Consider the following 25,109-nt stretch of genomic DNA (forward strand, 5'->3'; position numbering starts at 1 on the left):
CACACAAAACAACTGGCCCCTTGCTCTGACATCTTCCTATTCTATTTCATTTTCAGAAAATGCTGTTCAGGACCCAGTCAGTTGACTTCGTAACGACCTGAAGTTTGCCCTAAAGACCAGTGTTTTTCAGTCAGGAACTTTAGGATATGACTTGATCCCACGTGCTGAGGAATCTTAGTTGAGCTGTTGTCCATGAAGGTGACCTTGAGCAGAGACTGGGGGCGGGAGGGGGTCAGGAGTGAGGGGAAGGGGCAGAGCGAGGTCAGGGTAACACGGGTCTTGAGGGCCACCCCAGAGCTTGGCTTTTAGTCTGAGGGACATGGGAGCTCCTGGGGGGTTTGGAGCAGAGGGGTGAATGTGATTCACTTTACATTTTAAGATGATCGTTCCGGCGGCTGGACTGAGAACTGCCGTGAGGAGCAGAGTGGTGCAGGGGCGCGTTTTCTAGTCCAGGGCGAGGACCTGGGGGGAGATGTGGGGATGTGGGAAACGGCAGGAACTGGCGTGCATCAATCCCAACAATCACGTGGACCCTTTACCCACCAGCCATGGCCCCTCACCATCATCCCTGGCCCTGAGGAAGTGATAGCTGAGCTGAGCCTTAACCAGAGAGAAAACACTTTCAATCATGCTCCATGGAACGTCCTGACTGCCTAAGAACCCCCGGGACAGGATGGAGAGGGTGAGAAGGAGGGACAGGGTCCTGGGAGGCATACCCAGAACCATTATGCTCAATTGTTTTGCTCTATGTTAGGGTCTGCAGCAAGATGTCACCGGAGGAAAGGGATCTTCTAAAAAAAAATTTGCGACTACTGCAGAGGCTTGGGGCTGTCAGTGCAGGTGTTTTTGAGCAAGGGAGCAGAGAGTGGCAGGAAAAAGGGCGGTGAGTCTGGAGGAGGATGGGATGAAGGGGAAGATACCAGGAAAAGGAAACTGGCAACGAAGCTACCCTTGCAGTGTGAGCGCTGAGAGTGGGAAACAGGCGCGTGGGCCGGAGGGAAAGCGGCGTGAGAGGCTGTGAGCAAAGGTCGATGGGAGGATGGGGGTGACCTGGCGTGCTGGGGAGGTTGGAGGGGTCGGGTGAGGCCTCCTCCGGTTGTCCGTTGCCCTCTGCACACTCCCTCCTCCTAGAAGGACCCTGTGCTTCACGTTGTGTGTACCCTTAAAAAATAAAAAAGGAGGGCTTCCCTGGTGGCGCAGTGGTTGAGTCCGCCTGCCGATGCAGGGGACACGGGTTCGTGCCCCGGTCCGGGAGGATGCCACATGCCCGCAGAGCGGCTGGGCCCGTGAGCCATGGCCGCTGAGCCTGCGCGACGGGAGGGGCCGCAGCAGTGAGAGGCCCACGTACCGCAAAAAAAATAAATCAATCAATAAAATAAAATAAAAATAAAATAAAAAAGGGGCCTGGAAGAACAACGGCATAATTACAAGAAGCTGCAGAGGGCAGAGGGGTGGAGGGGAAGCCAGCAAAGAAACTGAGACGCAGCAGAAAAGGAAGCGGAAAACCCACAGGGCGGCTGCTGTAGAAGGAAGAGAACAGTTTCAAGACGGCAGACACCGCAGAGAAGACAGGAGAGGTGAGGATGGAGAAGGGCGTGCAGATGTGAGCGCACCGTGGGCAGGACAACCTGCACAGCAGCAGAGGCGGCACCTTACTGTCATGGGTCACCAGCAGGGCTGGGATAACATGCGCCAGGAAGCTAGTGGGGTGAGGGGCGGTTCTGAGAGCGACTGGGCCCCAGGCAACGCTGACTCTGACCCAAGCTCTGGAGGCCCAGCAACTTTCCAGAGGAGGAAAAGTGACTGCTCACTCCGGTTACAGCCAAAGCTCAGATGCCTGCCTTCCAGGGCCAAGGGATCCAACAACTTTTCTTCATAAACCAGCCCAATTCTCTCCTTTGGAGGAACAGAAACTCGGTTATAACTGGGGGGAGCTGAGTGGGCAGAAAGGCGAAGATGAAGATGGTGCACACGTGGCGAATGTGTCCACCTCGCCCCTGGCCCTGACACGCCTACGGAGCTGCAGTAACAAGAAGAAGCTGAACTTTCCACACTCCTGCTTCTCCCCAGTGGGTTCCCATTCCCCGGCTGGATAGAGTCCTATCTTGGCTGCGCTTGGCACGGTTCAGTATAATTTAAAAGGCTGTAAAGTTCAGATCTACGGCACAACTGCAGGAGGCCACGTTGCAAGTCTGTTCTTCATTACATCAGTAGCTGTTAATGCCAACTTTCTGAGGGTGTAACATTTACAGAGGAGAAAAGTGCCCTCTTGAGGAAAACACAACGTGGGGTGTGGGCATGGTGGGCAAGCAGCCTCAGGTGGCCCTGCTCACCTCCCCGCCGCTGGCTCCCCAAAGGCAGAATACGACCGTCACTACACGGGCTCCTACTCTGTTCCCTCGCATCTCCACACCTCGATAGAGCCGAAGTCATTCCAAAGTTAGTGAAAAGAAAACTATAAAGCAGGGACTAGGTGTTAAAGGAAATCAGACATTTCAGCGGTTGCTGTTTGACAGAACATGAAAAAAAAGACAAAATGAAGGCAACAGGGAAGCCTGGGGAAGGAAGGGGCAGAAGATGGGAGGTGGTGGCCTCCAAGGGGCAAACATCAGAGAAGAGACTGGAGGCCGCGCCTCCTGTTTCACCATCACGGGCTGACCGTGCTGACCGCCCAGAGGCAGCTCCTGCCCCAGTTCACGCACCAGGCAGGTCTGCCCTGCTTGATTTATGAAGAGAGAATTGCTCTTTTTCAGCATGGCCCACTAATTCTCAAGGTTCACTAACCTTGATATCACCATTCTGGGAGGACTTGAGTCTCTATAATAAAGCATCCTAAATTAGCCAACTGACCTCTGCATCTCAGATCATTTGCATTTTACTTTCTTTTACCACTTTTCAGCAAGGTGCAGCTTTCTGGAGTGGCGTTTGCCACCATTCTCTGCCCTTGCTCCTCTCGGCCATTTGTCCCTCCACGGTGATTATAGTTTCAGACCGCCTGATCAGAAAAAAACTTTGCTGTAACACTGCCTCTCTCTCTGATCCGCCATCTCCTTTTCCTCAACAGTAAGTAGACAGAGTTCTGTGGAAAATATACCCACTCTCCGTAGAGTAAGACGCTGGCAAGGACTTGTAAACGTGAAGAGAAAAATGCCCGTGGAAAGAAGAGGCATGTGGTGAAAGAAGGAAGTGCAGGGAAGATCCCCAGTCCTCGGACAAGACAGTAGGAAGGCAGCCCACCTTCCTCCTTCCTGTGACAGAAGTATATGAGAAATCTGGTAGATGTGTGAATTCTCTCTCCCGCCAGATCAGTCATCAATGGAAATCCATCCTATCCACAGGATGGAAATCGAGTCCATCCTATCGCCCTTTAAGCTACTTTGGGTAGGAAAATCAGCTTACATCACAGAATTTATGAGAAACAGTGACAACGGCCCTTTGTCTTTTGGAAAGAAGGCGGTGGGAAACTTGCCTAGACCAAACTTCACTAACTCCCCAGAAACTGGAGTGAGAGCTCCAGACACACACACACACACGCACACGCACACACACATACACACACACACACACACGCACACGCACACACGCACACACACTTGGAACGAATGACAATGCAACGTAAGCAGCAAGTATCTCTAAATAGTTGCTGTCTTTGGACGACGTTTCAATACGCATACAATACAGGGGAAAAAAGTTACTCTGTTTAAAAATCTGTTAGGGTTTTCATCAGATTTTCTTTATGCTGTCACCCTCCATTTAGAACCTAGGTTAGGTCCTGAATGTAAGCTCCCCGAGGGACTGAACTTTTCCTACAGGTGTGCTGGATGTCTCTGGAACTTCAGTTGCTAAATGGCATATGCTGAGATGTCGATGGCACTGAAGCAGAAGGAGCACTTATCTGAGACGCTGAAGAGTATCTCACATTTAATATTGGGGGTTAAACCGGGTAACCGCTGCTTTCTTTCAAATCATTCAAATAATTGTAAATGCAGATACAGCATTTGTATCTGTAATGAGACAATAAATTGTCACCATGTGTTAGTTTTCTTTGCGACAATAAAATTAGACCCTGGTAGACAGCAAGCAGCCGCTTTGTGGGGTCTTTCTGGTGTGAAAGTAATGTAAAATGTGGTTAAGCCCACCACGATATGTTGTCCCAAACGCACCATCAATTTCACAGGGAATTCAAATTTTCTAATTTATTTCAAGAAACAAGGTCTCCAAGTTCTACATGGGAATTATCTTTTGATTTCCTAATATTTTTTTAAAAAACAGTTTCTACACCCTCTTTGTGTAACTTGCCATTTAACTCCTCTAAATTTAAATCAGAAAAGGAATGTTAAAAATGAAAGACACACAAAAACAAAACTGCACTGAAAGGCACTTAATGTAGGGTTAAGAAATAACCCAAGAAATTCAGAGGCAAAGTGGTTTTATATGTCCATGATAAAAGATTACTCACCCAAACACCCAGCACTGGGTTCCCACACGCTTGCACTGTGTGTCGGTGAGGTAAGCATAGTACTGTCTGAAAGAACAAAGGTGGAATTCACTGAGAGCTTCTGGAAGACCAGCAAGTCAATACAGAATTAAATCACTTTGACAGCGTGAGTATAAAAAATGTCTGCCTTGTTCCACATACTTGGGCTGCCTGGTCTAGCTCTATTTAAGGGAATAGGAAGCCAGTGCCTGTTGAAACCTTCCTGTAAGAGGCTAAGAATTTGGATTGGGTTGGAGGGGGATGGTTACTGGAGCCAGATTATTGGCAAAGGCAGTCTTGATTCAGACACAGACTCCCACAGCCTTGAGCCAAAGCCACCCCAGGTGGGTGCCTCAGTCTCTCTCCATGGAGGTGATTCCAGATGGTCTCCTGCATGGTCACTGTCTCCTCTGGCTCTTTCCAGGATAAAGGTTGCTGATCGTAACCGGGCAATAAATATATACATTTGTGGCTCTCAGAAACTGGAATGGGACTGTAGCTGCACCTCACTGTCACTGAGGCCAATAACTTTGAATGTTACTGACATGATCAGAAAAGAGGTGATGACATGGAGGTGAGAGGCTTAGTGCAGCCACCATGCAATAGAAATACAGTATGAGCCTCAAATGCAACTTAAAGTTTTCTAATAACCGTGTTAAAAAAGTAAAAAGGAACCGATGAAATTCATTTTAATAATTTACTTATATATAATCCAATGTATTGAAAACATTATAAAGAAGCATTTTATATTGTGTTTGCACTAAGCCTTCAAGGTCTACACGTACAGCACATTTCAGGGTGACTGGCCACACTCCCAGTAGCCACACGTGGGAGAGGCTGCCTGTGGGACAGTGGAGGCTTAGAGTTCATTACGGCCCCTGAAACTTAACTCATCATCTTCTGCGGGGCAAGGTGTGGAGGTGGGTCACAGACTCCTTTGAGGGTGTGATGAAAGCTATGATAAAGGCACATAAAACATGCACACAGAATTTTGCATTAAACTTTGGGGGGTTCGTGGATTCCTAAAGCTCATCCACAAACTATCGCCTCTGTACCCCAAAGTGAAGAATTGTAACTATAAAGAATTCAGGTTTTCCTCTAACTTCACATTTTCATTACCTAATTTGCTTTTGCCAGTTCAGCTACTTTACTAATGGTGTCCATGTCCTACACTGCACATTATATTATTAGATTAAAAGAATGTTCACTCAAATATCTTCTCAAAGCAGAGTCATGTGAAAGTCTAAAAAGGAGATCTGAAAACGGAGATCTGGTATGTATGTATGATTTATACTGAAGCCTATGAGCTTTCTCTCCCTTTTAGGGCCTGGCATTTGCTAATTGAGACCTAAAACCCATCAGAGTACTTCCATCTTTCCAAGAAGCTTGTCAAACCATCTCCTTATATACGAAGAGCCTCAAGTGGTGTAGGAACACAGAAAGTGGCTAAGTTTTAAACAAAAAAGAATTGTGTGGAAACCCATAGGGTTTGGCAAAAATTTTAAGGAGCTCTCGAAAAGTCTGAACGCTGGATTTTTAGTCTCTGGTCTAATCTCTGGTTTTTGTTGTGAAATGTTTAACAATATTGAAATGTTCATGATAAATCACATGTGATTTGCTGTTCTGTTTTATAAGACATTTCTTTCCCCGCTTATTGACTTTGTTGATTGCTCGTAATTTTATGAAGAAACTGCTGCTAATCTTTCTTGAAAATAACTGGCAGCCTCAAATCAAATCAAATTTTAAATACAGTAGGGAGGCTCCAACCCACCAAAGGAAAATTGCATGCATGAGATAACTACTTTGACGGACCACTGGTCTATAAAGTGACAAAAGCCTGCGGTTTGCGGTTTACCAGCTGTTGCTTTCCTGTTTTTATATGAGGACAAGAAAAGGTGCTAGCTGGGGGTGAGGGCTATGTCTGACCAAGGAAAACACCCACTCTCCCTGGCAAGTGAGACCTTCTACTTGTATAGTTCACAAGTACATTATAAATAATGAATTAAGTTATCCTACAACTTCTAAAGAGCAAACTCTTTTATCTGTTTGGTTTGTATTTATATCAGCTGTGCAGAGATCTTGGGTGTTTCTACTGATCAAGGCCGATCCTCCATACTAGATATAAAACCGCAGTGCCGGGCTTCCCTGGTGGTGCAGTGGTTGAGAGTCCGCCTGCCGATGCAGGGGACACGGATTCGTGCCCCGGTCTGGGAAGATCCCACATGCCGCGGAGCGGCGGGGCCCGTGAGCCATGGCCGCTGAGCCTGCGCGTCCGGAGCCTGTGGTCCGCAACGGGAGAGGCCACAACAGTGAGAGGCCCGCGTACCGTAAAAAAAAAAAAACAACAAAAAAACCCCCCAAAAAACCAAAACCCCAATGCCATTTCCTAATAGGAACAATGCAACAAATGAAAGTGTTTTGCTTTGAAGTCCACTGGAATCGGTCCACGTCGGGGACAGGCTCTGAACACTGCCTCATCTCTAAGGCCCTACATGAGTCACGAATCCAGGGGAGGAGGGCATGGACACCCATCCTTGTCCCTGTTGTCCTGGAGGACCACAGGAAGGACATTTGTGTGTGTGTGTGTGTGTGGTACGCGGGCCTCTCACTGTCATGGGCTCTCCCGTTGCGGAGCAAAGGCTCCGGACGCGCAGGCTCAGCGGCCATGGCTCACGGGCCCAGCCGCTCCGCGGCATGTGGGATCTTCCCGGACCGGGGCACGAACCCGCGTCCCCTGCATCGGCAGGCGGACTCTCAACCACTGCGCCACCAGGGAAGCCCAGGAAGGACATTTTTAAGAGGAAATTAACTTAATTGGCTCTAAAAGAACTAATAAAGTCTCATTCTAAAAATAACGTAATTTATTACTTCAATCCACCATAAAAACGTTTGCTATTTTTCAATAATCTCAGGAAGAAAACCTTAGCATTTCTGTTACTCATTTTGTTTTAAGTAGGATGTATGGGGGAGAAAGGGACAGCAGTGAAGATCGTAAAGGGGTTTGAAGATAATGGTGTGGTGCTGGCCTTCACGTTACTGAGGTCTGAGAAGCAAAACGTTTTCTTCATATTCTGGAGGTATAAGTCTTTCTTTCCCCCCCTGGATGTATAATTCTTCAGAATGACATTCTCATGGAAAATCTGCTAGTTTATGTGACTTCCTTTATGCTACATAGGAGAATACAAAGCAGGTAAACATGCTCAATTGACGGTCAGGCTAACACAGAATTACCTCACTGTGGGAGCCGTGATGCCACCAATAAAGAGAATTCTACACCAACTTAATGGATGACTGGCTTGGAACACAAAGATATGTTTCAGGAAGAAGGTATTCAACTCAGTCAGCTGCAAAAGAAGGAGGCGTGAGTCAACCTGGTGCTTTGTGCTAAGTCATGAACACCTTACCTATTCCTTCAATGGACATTCTACAGCTAAAAATAACTGGTATGTTCAAAGCATTTCCAGAAGACATACCGGGTCTCTAAGGGTTGCTGCTTAAGCCCAGTGACAACCAGTACAACACAGGCACCAACCAAGCAGGGGTCCAGGGGAGGTGCTGGGTGTTGAGAGGGGCACAGGGGGCATCAGCCATCTGTTGTGTTTCCAGATCCACGTGACTGTCACCCGGCTCACCTGTGTGAGCTGCTGGGACAGTCGGGAGAGAGATGCTTTAAGAGCAAAATGATGAGAACAAATCTGTGCCATGGAACACCTCCGCAGCCTGGCAGAAATTAGGCCAGGTTGAAAAGTCTGACAGCAGGAAAGTAGGCTCTTCAATAACCAAAAGAAGCTTGAGGCATGTGTGCGCGACTGAGAGATGGCTGTGGACTCGGTCAGCTCGTGCCAGGGACCGAGCAGATCCTCAACCGAAGGCGGCTCTTAAAAGTGGGTGTGGGGTTGGTCCAGGCTTCACCTGGCAGTGGGACTGCTCCCTGAGGGTAGCGCCCAGTACCGCTCATCCCATGACCAGTCCTGGCAGCACAAAAGAGATGCCCACCGGGAAATCTGTGCTCAATGCCCAGAGGCCACTGCATTTCCCCTCCAGATTAAGCCAGGGGCAGAGATTAGGAAAGGTCACTGCTTTAAGAGCACATCACGTGGACCAGCAGGTTAATTTCAGTGACATAAAATGTGCGTCTTTCCCCACAGTGCTGAGTTTAAGGATATAAAATAAAAACGGTTCACTCATCACCACATAAGGAAAGCTGATCACTGCACCGTGCTCACCATCAAGGGGAAAGTGGGCCCAGTGGAATTCTGCCGTTCTAGGAGCACATTCTGCTCTCTCTCCTGGGCAAATCCAAATTCCTCCTAGGTCCTCGTAATAAAAGAAAACCTCTACCTTCCCTGGCATTGCCCCACAAGGTAAAACTTAATCACACTCCATTTACATACACACTGACTTCCCCAAACCATGGTGACTATATAACTATTCACAAACACTTCTGTAGCCATAAACTCCATTTATTGGCATGGGCATTATTATTCTCCCTCTGTGGACAAGGACAGTCTATCTTTAAAGTGACACATGCCCATTTTCTCCTTATGTTGGGAGTATTTTGTGCATATGTGTTCAAAATATGTCTGATGATTCTGAAAGACCCTTCAGGTGAAAGCTGGTTTCCCTCAGCTAGTCTCCCAAAGTTGTGAAACAATTAACCGGGGGACAGGAGGGACAATAAAAAAAAGGCTGCCTCTGGAAAACAGAGTTGTTGGGTAATCCCTTTCCAAGACCCCTGGCTGTCTGAATCGCTTCAGTCTGCTTGGAGCGAGAGCCTCTCTCCACCGCCGACACCACTCTGGAGGACCCAGGTCCCCAAAGGGCTCCAGTCCCCACAGGTAGCAGAGGGCTTCTGTATTTAGCGTTCTACAAATTACCCAAAGTGGTAACAGCTGAGGCACAATTTTAAAACTCAAATACTGAATTTGGACTGTAAGAAAAAGCCTTACGTTTGTTGTTGTGGTCCTGAAAACGATCATTCGAGAAGGTAATCCAATGCCTAACTCACTGGGTGATAGATGCTGAGCACAAGGTTTTTACAGGGAATTTTAATCTGTTTCCAATTTGTAACTCAAAGATCCATATTTTAAAACGTCTTCACGATGAAGCAAGACCTTAGGCATAACAGCATCACTTTAATTCTATATGTCAGCTGCAGAATATTACATCTTCTAAAGCATCGAGCTGATAAGTAATGTCAACTAGCATGAACCCTAAATTCCTGGATGGTTTTTATTTTGTTTTTGTTATCCCCTACTTTTGAGCATTTGAAGAAATACCTGCCAGATGATCATGAAAAGGTATATTCCAGCCACTCTCTGAAATGAAGATTTGGGGTCAAACCACCGAACATAGGTCCAGCTAGCAGGAGTGAACTGGAGCACGGCTCTTTTGATTTTCCCGGTGGTGGTGTGGATGTCCCTGTGAGAAGAAAACAGCTCCGGTGAAAATCCAGAGAGATAGGAGGGGGAAGAAACAAAACACCAAAAAACTGTAAAAAATGCATTGACTATTTTACAACCAATGCTCAGAACAGAAAGATTCCTTTCCATTTGAACGTCTCTCCAACAGCGGCCTCTATTCACAGGTGATGCGCTGAGAGCAGCACGCCAGGTGGGGAGCATCGGTGGACTGGCCACGCCAGCACAGGCCACAGTTTGTGAACTGGTGACAAAAGAAGCTGAGGTACATTAAAGACAGCCACCTGGAACTAGGCCAGGAAGGACACCACTCCCACCCATGCCCCCGCCCCCAGGGCGCCCTGATAAAACAGAGAACATGCTCCATGTGTGAGGTGACCCACAGCATTTCCTCACTCTATAGCTTCCTCAATTAAGAGAACAGTTTGGAGTGACAGTGATTTTTAACCTTTCTTAGTTTCAATCCTAGAAATCACTCAATTTCATATTCCTGTGATAGAAACGAATAGTCCCACGTTTCACAAATGAGAACATTGAGGCTCCGAGAAAGGGAACGGCTGACTCCGGCTCACTTTGTAAACCTCAGAGTTGGGGGTAGATTCTGGTCCTCTTGTGCTAGGCCAGGAGAGCCGAAATCCAAGGTCATAGCATTTAATAAATGGTAAAGATTTTTTTTAATTCAGCAGAGATGTATATCGAGGACCTTTAGGTCGTAGACACCGTTTTAAAGTGCTGACGGCATAAGGATAAACAGGCCAGGCCTTTTATTCTTGGGGAGGGAGGAGGGAGATGGGAAGGGGGGAGTAGAAGGAAACCAGGTTTGTTCCTTCACTCACTCACCCACCCATCAACAAGCATGCAGTGAGAAAATCTCCCAGCAAGAAGATTTGAGGCACAAGGGCAACAAAGAAACAGAGACTATCCAAAAATAAACAAGAATGATGAAGAACCTCTATATAAAAAATGGTGAAACTTCACGGAAAGAGGTAGAGGAGGATGGGAATAAACAGAGATACAGCGCGATGGAGAACTGGAATACTTAATGTAGTGAAAAGGTTAATCCAACCTGATCTATATACATTCATATGTTTAATGTAACTTAAGACCAACGGGACTTTTTTGTTCATTAGTTGCACTTACGTCTTGGGAACTTGACAGGATGATTCTCAAGTTGAATTTAAGCATAAATGTATCAAAATAGGGAAGCATTATGGAGTGTTTAAGGACCCAGACAGCCTGATGTGAATTCAGACTCTACTGCTTGCTTGCTGGGTATCGTCAGGCAAATTACTACACTGAAGCCTCAGTACCTTCAACCCTAAAGTGAAGAGAATGGCAGTGTCTATCCCCAGGATGGAGGTAAGGCTCAAATGAGATACTGCGTATGAAGCTTGCTTGGAGCAACACCCAGCACTGCGACAGATTTTGTTACAGTATATACTGTATGAAATATATTAAAAAGTGTCCTTTCAAGTCAGTGGCCAAAGAAAGGATTATTCATGAAAGGGATGGGGAAAACTGGTTAATCAAACACAATAACGTTGTGAAATCTCCCCCTTACACCACATAACAAAATAAATTTGAGACACAATAAATAAGTGACTTATAATTGCCAAGCCTATGGACTTTGTCCTAAGACCCATGAGAAGCCACCACAGGGAAATGACATGATGGATGTGACGTTCCTAAGATCATTCAAGCAATGGTGGCAGAAGGCTCAGAGGGGTTAACCTGGGGACAAGGGACTAATCAATCCAGCCACGGGAGTCTGAATTCAGGCTGAGGCATATGGATAAAAAGGAGGGGATGGATTTGAGAAACTCATAAATGATTTAGCATTTTCTGGATCAATGCCTGAAACTGGGCTTATAATCATTTTTGAGTTCCAGTTACTAATGCATAATTTATTCCTTATCATCAGAGAACGTACTCATGTTGCGTGCTACTGAGGCAGTTAAATCTACATTGTGAGAAACCGTGACTCAGGGCCCGGAGGAAGATGACTCACTTGAAGCTTGCCCAGTGGTAAGTCCTCATCTCTAAAAACCGGCAGACGACCATGCCCAGCCAGATACCACCACCGTTGCACAGCAGGATGTCCAGAATGACTTGGTCCCACCAGCACTCGGCAAAATTGGGCAGAAGATGCATGAAGAAAAGCTGAGAAACACAAGCGATGATGAAAAAACAAACGTGAAAAAAAACAAACCTGGGGTACCACGCAGAAAGGTAACTTTCCTTTTAATAGTACATTCTCTTAGCAAAACTTGTTGACATTTTAGGTTTTCCTGATGTATTAAAAAAATAAAATAAAACCAAGGTCTGTAATCAGGTTCTTGTTTATTTTGTGGATGGTTCGCAAATACTGCTAATCCAAACAGCTCCTCTTTTTTTGGACACAGGGCTTTAAAGAAATGATAAGCCATCTTGAAAAATACTACCAGTAAATTACCTTGGCTAATGACAACATGACATGGACCCAGAAGAGGGAAGAGAGCAAAGTGTTCCTAACTGTCTACAGAGCACTGGCAGAATCCTCAAAATTAGCAGCTTGAGAATTTAAGCTGTGTGTTTTAGAAACAAATGGTCTATAGATATTTGGGAAAAACAGTGAGTAAGTGGTAAATTAACTTAATAGGAAATCCCACACTAACTGATTTGCAGCGATAATCTTTTATTAAGTGCCTACGATGTACAAGGTGGTGAGATAAAATGGATCAAGGTTCTTGATCTTAAGGGCAGAGGCCAGACGCTTATTCAGAACACAAAATCAGGTATGCTGTGGCAAGTGTTACAATGGTGACATAAACTGAAACAGCAGGGACACTGAGATTCATTCGAATAGACGGCAATGGCGGCAGACTTCTGGAAGGAAGACAGGGTGGAGTGGGATCATTAAGGACAGGAATGACTGATTTCAAGAGATGGAGATGAAGGTGAGGACAGTCCAGAAAAAGGGCGCAGTGAGATCAAGGGTGGAACAGAAGTCTTTTACGGAAATAGTCTTGTCCAAAACAAAGGACCCGTCGGCTGTTATCAAGCAGCATGGGGTGCTGTGTGAAGGCCTGCTTTAAGGAGGTCTGAAATTACAAAGACAACGCCTGACAGCTGTCTGGAAAGAGGCAACCCCGTGAGTATAAACCTCTGAAGTAATATAATAAATGCTACAAGTTAAAACTATTCATGAAAGCATCGCATAGATTGTAAAAGAATACAAATATTGTACGAGGAGTTTGCCTCCCTGATGTGCCTGCTTCCGAGGAGATGCTGAACAGCTCCCGCATGTGACAGCGAGGGGCTGTGTGCCGGCCCCCAGAGGGCCACGTACCACCCGGGACTGCATTCCCAGGTCCAAGCCATGACATGGAGCATTAACTCACACGGGGCAGAGAGAAACTTCTGCAGAAGCCAATGACAGACGTGCTGAAACAATACTGGGTAGGGGATGTGGAGGACATACGTCCGCCCGAGGAGCCTTTCTGGAAAGTACCGGATTCGGGGGTGAGACAGCCCAGATAGAGCGGAGTCAGGGACCTGGACGGAGCCACATTTGTTCACTCCCTAGGGATTCGGGAGCGTCTGCCTGTATGTATGCGGCAGAGCGCTGGGGTCTGGGACTGGGCAGACGTGGGCCCTGCCCTCTTGAGGCATAACGTTTAGCAGAAAAGAAAACATCGATCAAGTATTTAACCTATGCTGAGTGTTTCAGAGGAGAAGAGCCAGGTGCTGTACGTCTAGGTGCACAAACATGAGCCCAGCCAGTGCAGGGAGCAGGGCAGAGAGGGAGGGACTCAGAGGCAGCCTCCGTGGGAGGAAAGGACACAGCATCTTTGAAGTGAAGAAGGCAAAGCTGGCTGGAGCAGAGGGAAGGTGAGAGGGTTCAAGGAGGCTGGAGAGGTGGGCTGGGCCAGCGAACACCAGGCCTCAGAGGCTGGTTCAGAAGCCACCTGGATTTTGTCTTAAGAGCAATGGACCAACAGGGAAGAGTTTTTAGCAGAAGGAGGTGATTGGGCTGAGGGGTGAAAGGTTCACTTTGGCAAAAGATAGTGTGCAGGGAGATGGGAAATTCAGATGAGAGGGGAGAGCGCAGCAGAGGGATAAACTGGAGAGGTGCTGAGAAAAGAGCCACCAGGAAAAGGGAGGCGCAAGAGGCCCAGTGGGTGGGGGGGAGGGGTGGGCGGGCAGGGGAGGAAGCCAGGGAGGCCGAGGAAGGCCAAGTGCCCTGCACAGGTCTCATGGCAGTGAGGTCCTGAAGATGCCTGCAAGTTAGAGGGAGCCCGTGGTACGAGGGCAGGAGCACGGGCCGCGTTCCCCATCAAGCACCTCTGGATCCACTCCTGGCTCTGAGCTCTGGTTCCCATCGGTACACTGGGAATACACACTGCCCTTCTGGGTTACGGTGAAGATTCAGGATGATGTATGAACAGTGCTGGGCACTGTTACGGGTTGAATCGTTCCCCCTCAAAAATCCATACGTTGGAAGTCCTAAGCTCCGGGACCTTATAATGTGAGCTTATTTGCAAATGCAGTCACTGCAGATGTAATAGTTGAGAAGGGCTCGTTACTGGAGGAGGTTGGCCCCTAATCCAACATGACTGGTGTCCTTATGAAAAGAATGCCATGTGAACGCATGCAGGGAGAAAGCCACGTGAAGATGGAGGCGGAGACTGTGGTCATCTACCAGCCAAGGAACACCAAAGATGACCAGCAAACCATGAGCAGAGGCCTAAGAGAGGCTTGGGACGGGTTCTGAAGGAACCAACCCTGCCCACACCCTGAACTCGGGCTTCTAGCCTCGGGGCCATGAGAGGAACACTAATAGAAGCGAGTACCTAACTGGCATGCTTTGCTAAAGGTTAGGGTCAGGACAACGACAGGCGTGAAGCAATAACTGTGCACATGGCCAAATTTTGTCCCCGGGAATGCTTAAGAAAAACATAATAACTGAACAATAAATGAACTAGTTCCCAAATATCACTTCGGTAATAGTTTTTCAAGAATATATCTTTCATTCATTGAATGAGACAAACTTTTGATGACCGTGATATTTGAGCTATACTGGGAATCCATTTTTAAGTGACACAATGTCCTGGATGGCCTCACAATTCCAAAACACCACAATTCTATTTAACTGGAAACTAGTTAGTGGGTAAACTACCTATTAACTTCTTAGCAGATGTCCTCATTGCCACTGAATTATCTTGCTTAGGATTTTAACTTCATTCTTTAAGACTTGTGAGACAGAGCAGACCTTAAGTTGACAAGGAGTTTCTCTGTTTGTTTGACAAAGGTATAAAATATCCCTTGGGGATTAAATAGTTTTGTACCACAGGAGCTGCAGAATGGATTACTTGACTCTTAACTGATGGACTATCTTCTTCCTGCATATAAACTGTCCACACTGTAGCATCTAGATAGCAGCCCACACCCCCTTCTTACCTCAGTCAGCTCCCAGGTAATACTGATTGTCCAGCAGAGACCGTAACTACGGATCAGCAAGGCCTTCATAGCCCAGCCCCAGAAATGTCCAAAGGCAAATATATCAAAATGGCTGATAATCCTCTCCCAGGTGATAACATGGCAGTTCACAGCATACTCCTGTTTAAAATAATAAGGAAATAATTAGTAATACTCTAGAAATCAACTTGCTTCCAGGATTTGGACAATAAAATGAAAAGAAGTGATATGATCTTGATAATTAATATATGTCCTACCCAATAAAAAGTTTTGATAACTGAAGATGCTTGAGGAGAAATGGACAAGTATTAGAGTTTATACACCAGAATTGCTTTGCTCTGAATTGCAAAAGCCTGGTTAAAGTGGGAAGCAAAATCATTTTACAAAGGCTTAACCCATCTTAAAGAAGTGGTATTGGGACTTCCCTGGTGGCTTAGTGGTTAAGAATCCACCTGCCAATGCACGGGACGTGGATTCGAGCCCTGGTCCGGGACGATCCTACATGCCACGGAGCAACTAAGCCTATGCACCACAACTACTGAGTCTGCGAGCCACAACTACTGAGCCTGCATGCCACAACTACCGAGCCCGTGTGCCTAGAGCCCGTGCTCCACAACAAGAGAAGCCACTGCAACGAAGAGTAGCCCTCGCTTGCCGCAACTAGAGAAAGCCCGTGTGCAGCAACGAAGACCCAATGCAGCCAAAAATTAAAAAAAAAAAAAGATAAATAAATAAATAAATTTATTTTTTAAAAAGTAACGGTATCATATAGCCCATGTCACTTGCCCACAGGGCAACTGTGTTAAAGCCATTAACAAAAACATAAATAGAATGCCAACAAATAAAGAATAAATAGAAACCCAATAGGTTCAGAAATTTTAAAACGTATCTCTAAATATCATGGAGTAAAAAAGAAATCATAATAGGAATTTAAAATATATTCAGTATTAAATGATAATGAAAACATTACACATCAAAATGATGAGATGCAGTTAAGCAGAAGTTAGAGGAAAATACAAAGCCTTAAATGCTTTTATTAGGGAAGAAGAAAAGCTGAAACATCCAACTTCAGAAATTAGAAGAATACAGAATTACTCTTCCACCCAAAAATGTATCAAATATTACATAATTTAAATATTAAAACATTATAAAGCTTTTAAGAATTTAGGTTCCACTTCTAATCTTTTCATTTTTAATATATTTTAAAGTAATTTTAAATCAACTTCCTTATATTTCTGTGTTTATTATGAAGTAATTATCATATGACGACATTTCTCAGGAAGCTCTACATTTCACATTCTTTTTTCCCCAAATTAATCTGATAGGAAGGAGTAAGATTTCAGCCAGCTGACGGAATTCCTATAAAGTATAATATTTTCAAATTTTAGAAGCAATATTTTCTGAGGGAGCCAAAAGAGCACCATGGTGCTCCTCTGTCTCTTCTGAAATGTACCACATCAGACTTCTGAAGCCTTTCTCAGAACTAATCCATTTTAATTTGCAAAGCTGAAAGGACATTTTAAAAAACTGCATTTTTTTGAGAAACATTCTGATGTGGTATTATGATGTGTAAGTGGGAAATCTAGAGAAAAGAGGAAAAAATCAATAGGGGTGAGTCAAGATAAGCCTTAAAAAGACCAAACTGCACTGCAATGAGATGAAAGTTCTCTTTCCAGGCTCTGGAGCACGTGCCTGTCCGACGAATCACAGACGGACAGAGAGAAACACTCTTGGGCTAAAGCAGTAACATGTTAGGTTAAGGACAGCTTAAAGGTTAAGGAGAGCTTAAGGCTCATTCAACCCCAAATTCCTCACCCACCCTATCCTCTTATTTACTCCAGAGTGGGCTGCTTAGGGTTAGATAAGAAAGGGCTAAGTTCTGTTTTCAGAAATCTGTTCTTAAGGGAATCATGGGTTGAAGACCACTTTGGAGGCCTTTCTACGTCCCTCTAAGAGAATATTTATGTGTTCAACAAATGTAAAGGCACTTTGAAAACCATAAAGAGCCAGACGTGTCTACTGGCATATAATTATTATGAACAAATCTGCCAATAATCACATCTGGAAGATCCCGAGATCCTGGTGCTGGGAGGGGTGCAGGACACCGTGGTCTAATGCAGACGGGGAGAAGCACGCACAGGCACGAACCCCTGGAAGCGGGAGGACAAGGCATGAAATGAGGACACAGAGGTGGGGAAGCCAAGTCTGGGGAGGTGAAAGTAAGCAGTAGGTAAGGACAGATTCTGCCCACCTCCCAACTGGTGGATCGCTGATCTGGGTGGCTCCACCCTCTCCCTTGCTTGCCCGACACTTAACCAAACACCAAGTCCTATTCATTTTACCTCCCCAAGTGTTTTTTCCCCCGTCTATCTCACCACCACTGTTATTTCTTGCTTAGATGCCTGCAGGAGCTTTCTAAAACTATGAAATGTATACATGATGCTCTGATAAGCACCTGACTACCCAGCTCTAGCTTAAGACTGCAGATTTTAACTGATCTCTCTGTAACCGATTCTCTACATACAAAATGATTTTGCAGATCACAAATCAGACCATTTTGGGTGTGTGTGTGTTTGGGGGGGGCGGTGTCTGGGAAGACAGCCTTCCCAGTGTGGAAGGATTTCTGGGCCTCCTGCCCTGCTCTCTCGCTCCTTCCTCCGTGGGGAAGGTGGTGACCTTGGAAGCAGAAAGAACACATGTACTCCACCCTCTTTAGGGTCCTCTCTTTGGAAATTATTTGCCCACAGACAGCACAGGTTCCCACATGCTCTTTCAACCTTGGAGGAAATTTTGTGAGTCAGGATCTGCCTTGTGGGAAGAAGCCCGTGGTTGTCCAATGGGACAGGGGAGCAGAGGCCTAATTCGGGGCGGGGGATTAGCACAACCTAGTGGCCCAGGTCTAAAGCCATCTGCTTCACTGAGCTTCAGCCAGGAAGAAATCAGCTGATCCTGTGCACCTTTCTTCCCCAGTTTCAACACTGGACTGGAGATGGGCGTAATGTTTACTGACCCGCTAAAGCACCAATGGAGATCGTGTACCTCCTCTGCTTATAAACCTTCAGGGTCTTTTATTACATTCACAGTGTAATCCTAACTCCTCACCAATGTCTCCCCAGCCTCAGGAACTGCCCTCCTCTGCCTCTAATTCCTACTATCCTTCACTCTTGACTGATCCCAGCTCCCAAGTTGGGGCTTCCATGCAGGATGTTTCTTCTTCCTGAATAATGGCCTCGGCCCCTTACTCCCACTTTGCTTGGCTAATTCCCACTCATGTTTTAGTTGTCAACTTAGACATCAGCTCTTACAGAGGCATTCCCTGACCTCCCAGACTAGACTGGGGTTCTTTTATAAGTTCTAATAGCACCCATATCTTTTTCTTTATCGCACTGCACTGTATACTGAAATCATTATGCTTTCATTCTTATTTTTTTTAGCTGTTTTATTTTAATTTTTTTATTGGAGAAGAGTTGCTTTACAATGTTGTGTTAGTTTCTGCTGTACAGTGAAGTAAATCAGCCATATGTATACATATATCCCCTCTTTCTTTCTTTTTTTTTTTGCGGTACGCGGGCCTCTCACTGTTGTGGCCTCTCCCGTTGCGGAGCACAGGCTCCGGACGCGCAGGCCCAGCGGCCATGGCTCACGGGCCCAGCCGCTCCGCGGCATGTGGGATCCTCCCGGACCGGGGCACGAACCCGTGTCCCCTGCATCGGCAGGCGGACTCTCAACCACTGCGCCACCAGGGAAGTCCTCCCCTCCTTCTTGACCTCACTCTCCCAACCTGATCCCACCCATCCAGGTGGTCACAGAGCACCGAGCTGAGCTCCCTGTGCTACACAGCAGGTTCCCACTAGCTATCAATTTTACAAATGGTAGTGTGTATGTGTCAAATCCTAATCTCCCAATTCATCCCACCACCTACTGCCTCAGGCCCCCTGTGTCCACACATCTATTTTCTACATCTGCATCTCTATTCCTGCCCTGCAAATAGGGTCATCTGTACCATTTTTCTAGATTCCACATATATGCATTAGTATATGATATTTACTTTTTTCTTTCTGACTTTCTTCACTCTGTATGACAGACTCTAAAAATCACATCTCTAAAAATGACCCAATTTCATTCATTTCTATGCCTGAGTAATAGTCCATATATAGGTACCACACCTTCTTTATCCATTCCCCTGCCATTGGACATTTAGGTTGCTTCCATGTCCTGGCTATTGTAGATAGTGCTGCAATGAACATTGGGGTACATGTGTCCTTTTGAATTGTGGTTTTCTCAGGGTATATGCCCAGTAGTGGGATTGCTGGGTCATATGGTAGTTCTATTTTTAGTTTTTTAAGGAGCCTCCATACTGTTCTCCACAGTGGCTGTATCACTTGCATCCCTGGGATAAATCCCACTTGATCATGGTGTATGACCTTTTTAATGTGTTGTTGGATTCTGTCTGCTAGTATTTTGCTCAGGATTTTTGCACCTATGTTCATCAGTGATATTGGCCTGTAGTTTTCTTTTTTTGTGATATCTTTGTCTGGTTTTGGTATCAGGGTGACGGTGGCCTCGTAGAATGAGTTTGGGAGTGTTTCTCCCTCTGCAACGTTTGGAAGAGTTTGAGAAGGATGGGTGTTAGCTCTTCTCTAAATGTTTGATAGAATTTGCCTGTGAAGCCATCTGGTCCTGGACTTTTGTTTCTTCGAAGATTTTTAAATATAGTTTCAATTTCATTACTTGGGATTGGTCTGTTTATATTTTCTATTTCTTCCTGGTTCAGTTTTGGAAGGTTGTAACTTTCTAAGAATTTGTCCATTTCTTCCAGGTTGTCCATTTGATTGGCATAGAGTTGCTTGTAGTAGTCTCTTATGATCTTTTGTATTTCTGTGGTGTCAGTTGTAATTTCTTCTTTTTCATTTCTAATTTTACTGATTTGAGTCCTGTCCCTTCTTTTCTTGATGAGTCTGGCTAAAGTTTTATCAATTTTGTTTACCTTCTCAAAGAACCAACTTTTAGTTTTATTGATCTTTGCTATTGTTTTCTATTTCATTTATTTCTGCTCTGATATTTATGATTTCTTTCCTTCTACTAACTTTGGAGGTTTTTTTTGTTCTTTTTCTCTAGTTGCTTCAGGTGTAAGGTTAGATTGTTTGAGGTTTTTCTTGTTTCTTGAGGTGAGACTGAATTGCTATAAACTTCCCTCTTAGAACTGCTTTTGCTGAGTCCCATAGGTTTTGGGTCATCATGTTTTCACTGTCATTTGTTTCTAGGTATTTTTTAAAAATTTCCTCTTTGATTTCTTCAGTGATCTCTTGGTTATTTAGTAGCATATTGTTTAGCCTCTATGTGTTTGTGTTTTTTACAGGTTTTTTTTGCTGTAATTGATATCTAGTCTCACAGCATCATGGTTGGAAAAGATGCTTGATACAATTTCAATTTTCTTAAACTTACCAAGGCTTGATTTGTAATCCAAGATGTGATATATCCTGGAGAATGTTCCATGTGCACTTGAGAAGAAAGTGTATTCTGCTGCTTTCAGGTGGAATGCCCCATAAATAATAACTAAGTCTATCTGGTCTGTTGCATAATTTAAAGCTTGTATTTCCTTGTTTATTTTCTGCCTGGATAATCTGTCCATTGGTGTAAGTGGGGTGTTAAAGTCCCCCACTATTATTGTGTTACTGTCGATTTCCTCTTTTATAAATGTTAGCAGTTGCCTTACGTATTGAGGTGTTCCTATGTTGGGTGCATATATATTTATAATTGTTATATCTTCTTCTTGGATTGATCCCTTGATCATTATGTAGTGTCCTTCCTTGTCTCTCGTAACATTCTTTATTTTAAAGTCTATTTTATCTGATATGAGTATTGCTATTCCAGCTTTCTTTTGATTTCCATTTGCATGGAATATCTTTTTCCATCCCCTCACTTTCAGTCTGTATGTGTCCCTAGGTCTGAAATGGGTCTCTTGTAGACAGCATATATACGGGTCTTGTTTTTGTATCCATTCAGCAAGTCTGTGTCTTTTGGTTGGAGCATTTAATCCATTCACGTTTAAGGTAATTATCGATATGTATGTTCCTATGACCATTTTCTTAATTGTTTTGGGTTTGTTTTTGTAGGTCCTTTTCTTCTCTTGTGTTTCCCACTTAGAGAAGTTCCTTTAGCATTTGCTGTAGAGCTGGTTTGGTGGTGCTGAATTCTCTTAACTTTTGCTTGGCTGTAAAGCTTTTGATTTCTCTGTTGAATCTGAATGAGATCCTTGCTGGGTAGAGTAATCTTGGTTGTAGGTTTTTCCCTTCCATCACTTTAAGTATATCCTGCTACTCCCTCTGGCCTGCAGAATTTCTGCTGAAAAATCAGCTGATAACCTTATGGGGATTTCCTTGTATGTTATTTGTTGATTTCCCTTGCTGTTTTTAATATATTTTCTTTGAATTTAATTTTTGTTAGTTTGATTAATATGTGTCTCAGCATGTTTCTCCTTGGGTTTATCCTATATGGGACTCTCTGTGCTTCCTGGACTTGGGTGGCTATTTCCTTCCCCAAGTCAGGGAAGTTTTTGACTATAATCTCTTCAAATATTTTTTCAAACCCTTTCTCTTTCTTTTCTTCTTCTGGGGTCCCTGTAATTCAAATGTTGGTGCATTTAACATTGTTCCAGATGTCTCTGAGATTGTCCTCATTTCTTTTCATTCCTTTTTCTTTCTTCTGCTCCTCCACAGTTATTTCCACCATTCCATCTTCAGGCTCTCTTATTTGCTCCACATTTGCTATATATTCTGCCTCAGTTATTCTGCTACTGATTCCTTCTAGTGTATTTTTCATTTCAGTTATTGTGTCGTTCATCACTTTTTGTTTGTTCTTTAGTTCTTCTAGGTCCTTGTTAAACTTTTCTTGTATTTTCTTGATCCGTGCCTCCATTCTATTTCCGAGATTTGGGATCATCTTTACTATCATTACTCTGAATACTTGTTCAGGTAGATTGCCTATTTCCTCTTCATTTATTTGGGCTTGTAGGTTTTTACCTTGCTCCTTCTTCTATAACATATATTTTTGTTGTCTCATTTTTTTTGATGGGTGGGGCTGCATCCTGTTTTGCTGGTTGTTTGGCCTGAGGCATCCAGCACTGGAGTTTGCAGGCAGTTGGGTGGAGCCGGGTTTTGGTGCTGCGATGAGGACCTCCAGGAGAGCTCACACCAAGTAATATTCTCTGGGCCTGAAGTTCTCTGTTAGTCCAGTGGTTTGGACTCAGTGCTCCTCCCACAGGAGCTCAGGCCCGACCCCTGGCTTGGGAACCAAGACCCCCCACAAGCCGCACAGTGCCACAAAAAAAACAAGAAATGGGCAACAAACAAAAAGGAGCAGAACAATAACAAAGAATAAAAAATAAAATAAAATTACACAAAAAAACATATATTAGAAAAAATAAAAATAAGGCTGAAACAAGAACAAAACAGGACCACAACAGAAAAAAAAAACAAGGCCAGAAGAGGCTCTGGGGGGGCAGGGCTTAGGCTCAGGACCTCTGCGGCCAGAGGCGACCCGGGAGGACAGAGTTTCAGGCCCGGGGCCAAGCAGGCGGGGGAGCCGCTGGCTGCTTTCCCCTCTGATCCCCCAAACCCCCGAAGGTCTCTCCCTGTCCGTGCTGATTCCCTCGCCGTGAGTGGGCCCTTCCGAGCGTGGGAACCCCTCCCCTCCCCCACATTGTGCTTTCTTGATTCTAGGACACATCTTTTTCACATTTAGCATTTTGAGAATTGGGTGGATATTTCAACATATTACAATGTTTGGTGCACATATAAGGTTTCCCTTTTCCCCTTCCCAAAGTCATACTTGTAATTGATGGTGCATTTTACAATTGATGCTGACCTCCTGACCCTATGATCAAGCTTAATGTTATAAAAGAGAGACACCTAGACACCATGTGGCTCTTAGTGTGATACACAGCACCATCTATGAGCAGCCCTGCCACGGAAACTGGACTGGAATCTGGACCCCATCCAGCCTCTACATCTAACTTCCAGTTTATAGAAAATACAGGGGGACAGAGAGATACATTAATGACACCCTGGAAATGCAAGCTACAAAATCCAGACTCGAGAAGTTCCATAAAATAAACAATGTGGCTACTTTGACAAACAAACTTTGAGGTTGAAAATGGTATGGAGGGACTGCAGATTAAGAGCTGCAACAAAGGCAATATGGGGACCTTGTCTGGATCCTAATTTGAACAAATCAACTGTAAAAAAAACTTTACGAAGTGACTGGAGAAATGTGAACGCTGCATACTGTTACCTTTAAGCGACTGAAAACAGCATTGTGGTTATGTTTAAAAAAATCCATATAGTTGGATATAATGTCTGATAACAATGCAAGATATGTGCGTGTTGGCGGCGGGGGGAGGGTGGAATGAAAGAAGATTGCACCTGTGTTGATAAAATTTTCAAAAATTATTGGAGCTGTCTTAGACAACTCTCTTAGAAAAAGAGCCAACGATAATTTGTTTAATTTGCCTTCTTGTAGAGTCTAAGCTCCAAGGGGATAGGGAGCGATTGGGCCTACCCTCTTCCCCACTACCACCAGCACGGTGTCTAGCATGTAGGAAAAGCTCAGTGAGTATTTACTAAACAGAAGACTGCTGCCCCAGACCACCCAATCTCCAATTCAGATGTGCTCACAAAGCTTGTCTGAAGATTAGAACACGTATTTTTGAATAGAATAAATATTTAGGAACATAGCAAAGTTTCCAATTGTACAAAAGACTGCCTCTAACAGGATTTCAATGACTGCCTTCCCCAACTCCAAGTTATAATGTTAATTTTAAGGGAAAAGGGAGTCTGAATTTCAATGTGCGATAACAGGCACGGACTAGAGCCTGGTATCAGGATTAGAAATAGGTGGCAGCTGAAAGAATGGGGAAGGCAGAGGGCTCCTGCCGCCAGGCAACTAAAGGCTTCTGTCTTGCATAAAGGCGCTCTCCTTACCACAGGTTCTAACAAGGGAATGCGTTTCTCTAGAGCCATCAATGAACAGATCCTTAGAACTGTAAAAGATTCCTTTAAGGAAGTAAAAAGTGATAAGGGATGGGAGATGGAGAAGACTGAGGCTGGTCTACCACCACCTGGAACTGCAGAAGTTGAAAACAGCCTCAGGCTTTGTTTGGCAAGAAAGAATTAGCCAATCCTTGAAAACTAGTTTTAAATGCTGGTTTCAGCTCTTTTGGGGCTGTAATTGTGACAATCGGATGTTTCTGTGATGTCAAATTCCTAAGGAAGGTAGATGTCAAAGTATTATTAGATTCAACCTCCCCCAACTGACTGTGAGAACAAGACTGAGACACGCAACAGCAAATCCACCTGAAGTTAGTTTACTTCATAATATGACAAATTTTGCTTAAAAACCCAGGAAACTTGCGGGGGGAAATATAAGCTGGGGTATCCTCCCAATCTCCATTTTGTAAGATGCCTGTGAGTGTCAAACACTTGTTATTATAACTATATGCTTGAGGCACAGGCCTAAGGGGAAGTGTAGGTTTTGGACCCAGAGGGATCTTATATTAAGCTTCTATTTCCTCCTTGGTAAAATGGAGGCATTAACATATAGCCTGTATATAAAGCACCCAGCACACTGCCTGGCAGAGCAGACAATCCACAATCATCAACTGCTGTCAACCTCACTGTAACTGTCATTATCAGCATCATTAGAAGCTGTACATCACCCTGTACCATTCTCTTTCTCAGAGGAAGAAACTCCAAGAC

At 44.7% G+C, this 25,109-nt stretch overlaps 1 protein-coding gene across 1 annotated transcript in view; it reads right to left on the reverse strand.

Annotated features, from left to right (window-relative positions):
* The window catches only part of PTDSS1 (phosphatidylserine synthase 1), a 68,032-nt gene that overhangs the window by 14,394 nt on the left and 28,529 nt on the right, over positions 1 to 25,109 (reverse strand). Inside the window, exons 5-9 of the mRNA XM_007454422.1 lie at positions 15,337 to 15,495; positions 11,906 to 12,057; positions 9,757 to 9,898; positions 7,709 to 7,821; positions 4,460 to 4,525 (exon numbers count right to left, since the gene is read on the reverse strand). Of these exons, the coding sequence (XP_007454484.1) occupies positions 4,460 to 4,525; positions 7,709 to 7,821; positions 9,757 to 9,898; positions 11,906 to 12,057; positions 15,337 to 15,495 (632 nt within the window). The remainder of the gene's footprint in view (positions 1 to 4,459; positions 4,526 to 7,708; positions 7,822 to 9,756; positions 9,899 to 11,905; positions 12,058 to 15,336; positions 15,496 to 25,109) is intronic.

The sequence above is a fragment of the Lipotes vexillifer genome, unplaced genomic scaffold (assembly GCF_000442215.2).
Source record: "Lipotes vexillifer unplaced genomic scaffold, Lipotes_vexillifer_v1.1 scaffold457, whole genome shotgun sequence".
Taxonomy (NCBI): Eukaryota; Metazoa; Chordata; class Mammalia; order Artiodactyla; family Lipotidae; genus Lipotes; species Lipotes vexillifer.